The sequence below is a fragment of the Otolemur garnettii genome, unplaced genomic scaffold (assembly GCF_000181295.1).
Source record: "Otolemur garnettii isolate 467f Iridium unplaced genomic scaffold, OtoGar3 scaffold00006, whole genome shotgun sequence".
In the NCBI taxonomy this organism is placed as follows: domain Eukaryota; kingdom Metazoa; phylum Chordata; class Mammalia; order Primates; family Galagidae; genus Otolemur; species Otolemur garnettii.
In genome coordinates, this window is record NW_003852401.1 from 27,785,454 (window position 1) to 27,791,360 (window position 5,907).

Below are 5,907 nucleotides of genomic sequence, written 5' to 3' on the forward strand. Positions count from 1 at the left end.
TGGCGGGCGCCTGTGGTCCCAGCTACTTGGGAGGCTGAGGCAGGAGACTCGCTTGAGCCCAGGAGTTGGAGGTTGCTGTGAGCTATAATGCCACGGCACATTACCCAGGGGGACAGCTTGAGGCTCTGTCTCAACAACAACAACAACAAAAAACACTTAAGTCTCGCTTTTCCTTCTGTGGATGTGTGAAGAAAGAGGAAGGCTGAGGGAGCAGTTGGACGCTTGAGCTCACCTGAGCAAGAGTGAGACCTGTCTCCAAAAATAGCCCAGCGGGAGTCTGTAGTCCCAGAGACTCAGGAGGCTCAGGCAAGAAAATCACTTGAGCCCAATAGTTTGAGGTTGCTGTGAGCTATGAAGCCACAGCACTCACTCTATGGAGGGTGAGGGTGATAAAGTGAGACTGTGTCTAAAAAACCCCAAACCAACAAAAAAAGCTTCCTTTACTGGTAGGTTTGTCCTAGACGGACAACAGCAGTTGCTGAGTTTAAAGGGCAGCTCCACCATTTACTGGGAGTTCTTAGGAAAATCACTTAATTTCTCTGTGCCTTAGTGTCCTCTTCATATATAAAATGAAGCTATCGTAGGGATATCAGATGATTAAAACCCCTAAAGTGTTAGACAGTATCTGACACACAGAAGCACTGAATGGTAATTCCAGTTACAAAGCCTGTATCTCCCAGCCCAGCTCCACAAATGATACTGGGAAAGGATGCCTCTTAACCATCAGTGCTACCTACTGACTTAAAACTTTGACAAACTACTAAATCTAAAGACCGAAAATAAACATGAACACTCAAAAGGTGACTGTAACTATTTTACTCTCTAAATTTCTTCAACTATATACCACTACCTCTGTAATTTCATCAAAAAGATATGCAAAATCCCTATAGTTTTTTGAAATTAAACAAATCTCTCTCCAAACAACAGAGCATATGCCAGCAAATAAATGTTCCTTTGTTACACACATGTCAGGATATGACTAACCCATCATCACATTAAAAGGAGAAAATGAATCAGGGCACATTATATGTAGGAAATTAGCTAAATACCAACCACAACAAGGAGAGGATAAAAGGATGCTATAGAAGTCAGAAAGAAAATCAATGTTTTCATTGCCACACAGCCTTCTAGAAAGAGCCCAAGGCCAGCAGGCACCTGGTAATGGTCACTGGGTTCGACTAGTCTCTCCCAGAGACATGGTGAACACCAGACAGGCCTTACTTATTACAGCACACAGTCACTGATTCAATACCTAGACCAAGCTAAAAACTGTTGCTTGTCAAACTTTTGTTACTCACCTGACAAATGTTTGTTGAACATGTAAAGATGCTAAGCAAACAAAGAAAAGATGAGCCATAATCCCTGCTCCTCACAAACTCACAATAAAGCCAGGAAAAAGTTTTTTAATTTATCAACTATGATATAGTGTGATGTGTTACTATATGCAGTCTGAATAAACTACTCCCACAAGAGAACAGAGAGTCCTTATTGCTTTCTGAAGCAGTCACAGTCTTCACAGTGTTTGGGTGCGTGTGTAACCACACCAAGAATGACAATGTAAGATATGAACCTGACCTCAGCTGGGGCATGAAAGTCAAGCAGCAGTGCACAGCAAAGTCAAAGCATGAAATAGTACAGGTTGTGGCTGTATCTATCAAATGGGTTCAAATGAATGTCAAAAAAGCAGCAAAGCAAATCTGATGAGAAGTCCCAACTGACACCCTACCTCAGTGTCTGAAGGCTGTGAGAAGACTGTGATAAACTGGAAGAGACTTGCCCAGTTAACAAAAGTAGAGCCTGTAAGCCCTAGCAAACTGTTACCATTCAGAAAGCTGTGCACCTAGGCTGCCTGACTTCTCAAGTGAAGAGAGACTTCCAGATTTTCATCCTGACTTTAAGCATGCATCCAACTAATTAAAAACTATTTTTAAAACATTATACAAGCTAAAACAAAATGTATCTGTAGACAGGCTTCCTTCAGCCTAGGGGATGAGACTTTGCAACCTCTGAAACTGAATATAAAACAAACAAACAAGGACGGTGACAGAGGCTGGGAACAGACTATGAAGAGCCTTGAATACCATGCGAAGGAATTTGAACTCTATACTGACCCCACAGGAATCATGAAATAAGATGAACAGATACATATTTCAGAAAAGCATCTCTCACATTGCTTTTTGAAAATGTTGTTGGGAAGTGTTTGAAACAATTGGCTAGTAACATTATGGACATGGATCACAGAAGAACATGAAAATGGTGTGGATGAGTTATAAGGTAATAACATTTGTCCAGATGAGAAATAATGAAGGCCTGGTCAGACAATGAAATGGAGAGCAGAAGATGGCTTTTAAAGAGACAGCTCAGTTAGGTATTAAGTGAAGGCCGTGAAAAAGAGATAGGAAAAAGAAAAAGATGACAGGAAGCCCATTTGAAGAGAATATGGGAGAGAGCTCTGCCCCAGCAGTACTCCAATGCTGCAGTCTTCTATCCTGCTTTCTGTATCTGTCCTAGATTTCTCAAAAATCAGAATTATTATACGATTCCTTTCCCAAACCAAATATGGCTGTTACTATAGTAGATCTGAAAACACCAAATCCTTAGTAAACAGGGATGTTTTTCTATCATCTAAGAAATCAGCTGGCTAATGAGAACATGAATTTGGTTTTATTAAGAAAAAAAAAAAAATCTACCCTAAGAAAAAAAAAAATCTACCCCAGGAGTAAAGTCCACCTTCAGTTATAGAATCTTAGCTAGATGACTGGAATTCTGGCACGACCAACCACACAGACACTGACCTTCTGAAACTGTCCTGCAAATTGTCAGCTTTCTTCATTTGGCTCTTTTTATATGTATAATATTTTTTATGAAAATGGTTTTTGAGGTATAGTATTTTCATGAAATAACTTTTTTCCTAATATTGAAATGTTTTCTTAGCAAAATTCACTTCTGTCTTCTAACTGCTTCAGTTCATAAATCTGGCAGAATATTCTTATATTAGTCAGCAGTTTCAATTATCTTTCACCAAACTAGGTCACTTCCTTATTTTTGATTAATATATACAACCTGAGTAGTATGTGACACCACAGTTACCTATGCACTCAATTATGCTCTCCCCACCCTCTTCCCAAAAAGTGAAATTGAAAACTGCTTCCATGAGGATATATAGATTAGAATAGTGATTTTCAACTGGTGTGCTGCAGTGCACTGGTGAGCTGTGAGAGGACTGCGAAAATTTTTAAAGATCACGAATTATTTTCAGAAAAAGTTCAAAGCACAGTAACTATATTCTTTTTTTTTTTTTGATCAATATAATTTAACTGTTCTGCGGAAGTTTAACTATAGGTTCAAGTGTGCTATGAGATAAAAAAGATTCTAACACCGTGTTAGAATAAAATCAAAAGCTGCTTCTGTACACATGCACAGTTATATCAGAATTTAAAGTTTAGATGCCAGCTATTCATCAGTAAGCTTAACCATTTCATCTTCTGCATCTTCTGTCTTTGGGGCCTATTAAGACTAAATCTATATCGGGGGGAAACACAGCAAAGCCCTAGTATGTTGTCCCAGAGGACAAGAAAAGGGGAACTGGAAGGCCACAGGAAGATGGGCTGAGTTACCTACCATGCATGAATAGGTACCTGCAGCTTTTCATATTCCAAAATTCTTATAGTTCCTTCTCTTTAAGATAATCATTTTATTTCCCTGCTGAAGTCAGTTATGCATTGGCTCAGTTATACATTTCAGTGTACCAGGCTACAAACAATATAGCTTTATTGGGTAAAAAAATAACTTGATAGATTCATATGTTGTTACTTTTTACCCCAGTGTTACTGAACCCTAAGACATAATGATAGAATGGAGAATCAAAGAGAGACCAACAACAGATAAATACCCTTAAATTTATGTTAAACTTATGCCTTAAAGTTTATGCCATAAACTTAGGCACAGCATTCTAATTAAGAAATATATGTCAGAAGACAAAGTAAGGTTAACAATCAGACACAGAAAATAGAAACCACTGCTTCTTACATTTTCAAATCAGACTCCTTTTCCATGCTCTAAATAGGGGAAAGTGCTATTAACCTATCATGGCAGAGTGTTAAGGAAACAGCTCAGAGAGAAATTCAAGGAAATCAATATGTCATCTCTTTGGCAACACTCTTCTCCATAGCTCCCACCCCCAAAGAGATTGTTTGTCACTCAAGTGCAAGCTACTTGAATAAAAGAACCATGCATTATTCATCTTTTTATCCCCCACAGTACTCAGAACAGCGTCTGGTATAAGTAGGCCCTAGGTAATGGCTACTAAACTGGCAATTAAAATTCTCTAGGAAACATGGTTCTTATTGAAAATCAGTCTCCAGAAATACTGAGCACTTCTAAAGGTACTGCTGTATGTGAGCAGGGGAGGAACCTCTACAAAAACAGCAGAGGACACAGTCTTAGACCAGGACTCTCCCCAGAAGTGAGACCTCAGGTGAGCCTAAAATGATAAACAGAATTTGTGCACACAGAGGCTTACTATGCTGGAACACTAAGAAAAGAAACCAAGAAGAATGACTGGGGGTTGTTTGATGTAGTAAAGAACTGTTCCAGAGGAATTTCTCAAAGAAGTGAACGCTGGGATGAATTTCTTTTGCTCATTTCAGCGCAGAAACAGGGCACGAAGAGCCAAAGCTCAATTTGGATTCACAGTGCAATGGCACATTCATAGATCACAAGGCTGGTTCACAGTACAACTACCACTATCATGCCTTTCACCTCATTTGGAGTGCTACAAAAATGAGTTCTATTAGTGATAAAATACCAAAGGATTAGAAATCAGAGACTGAGCCCATATGGACTAGAGTCCTCTTCACTGACATTCTAACTTTTTTAAAGCCTTCATTAGGATGTTTTATTTGAATAAACTCTTACGAATGACCCCAATAATAAACAGATAAAATCAGAACTGTTCTGGCTGCAGGAGGGGGCCTGGACTCCTGCTTGAGCCATTTCCATATAATCACTATGGACACAAAATTTGAAAATTATACCTCTAGTCCAAATGCCTCACTTGGCAGAGAGGTTAAGCACCTACCCAGGCAGTGAAGTATGCATCAGAACTAAAATCCAGGGATGCTAACACTGAGATAAAGGCTCTTCCTATTGTATCCCGTTGCTTCTAAAAACCAAAGGAAGAGGATACTGTTCATACTTACCATCTCTGTTCAGCCATTGTTTTCTCGTTCTATACAAAAGGAGCTTGTTGTGGACATATGGTAAAAGGAACTTGACACACCAGCTCTCCACACCAAGTTTGTTTTCAACCAGGACTATGGGACTCCGGTTATATCTAGCTTCAGGACATGGGATCAGCCCAATTTCATCTCTTAATATGTAAAACAAACAAACAAAAAAAGAATTAAAGGTAAGAATACTTGCCTTTCCAATAATATTCTGTTCCTTGCCTTTTCAAAAATTTTCTAATCCCACAGAACATTTTTTTAAAAACTCATGTATTTCCCTTCCTTAAAAATATTTGTTTACTTACTAGAATTGTAAAAATTAAAAAAACAAAAAAACTAGTTTGTTAACATTGGCAAGAGCATGGGAAAACCAGTATGTTGTGCTCTCTGTTGATGGGAGTAAAAACCGTTCTTATCTTTAGATGGAAAGTATCTTTCAAAATTTTAAATGCACTTTGATCCAGCAATTCAAGTGCTCAGAAAGGATCCTATGCCAAAATATATGAACTAGATGTTTACTGCCATGTTAATTTGGTAAAATAAACCTGGCTGATCCATGTGATGGAGCTGTTAAAAAATACTAAGATAGGCTCGGTGCCTGTGGCTCAAGTGGCTAAGGTGCCAGCCACAAAGGTGCGGGTTCAGCCCTGGCCCACCAAACAACAATGATGGCTGCAAC

At 38.9% G+C, this 5,907-nt stretch overlaps 1 protein-coding gene across 2 annotated transcripts in view; it reads right to left on the reverse strand.

The window, feature by feature from the left end:
• PTAR1 (protein prenyltransferase alpha subunit repeat containing 1) overlaps window positions 1–5,907 on the reverse strand; it is a 43,689-nt gene that overhangs the window by 28,957 nt on the left and 8,825 nt on the right. For both annotated transcript variants that reach the window (XM_023508715.1, XM_023508712.1), the window contains exon 2: window positions 5,202–5,371. In XM_023508715.1, the coding sequence (XP_023364483.1) occupies window positions 5,202–5,371 (170 nt within the window). The remainder of the gene's footprint in view (window positions 1–5,201; window positions 5,372–5,907) is intronic.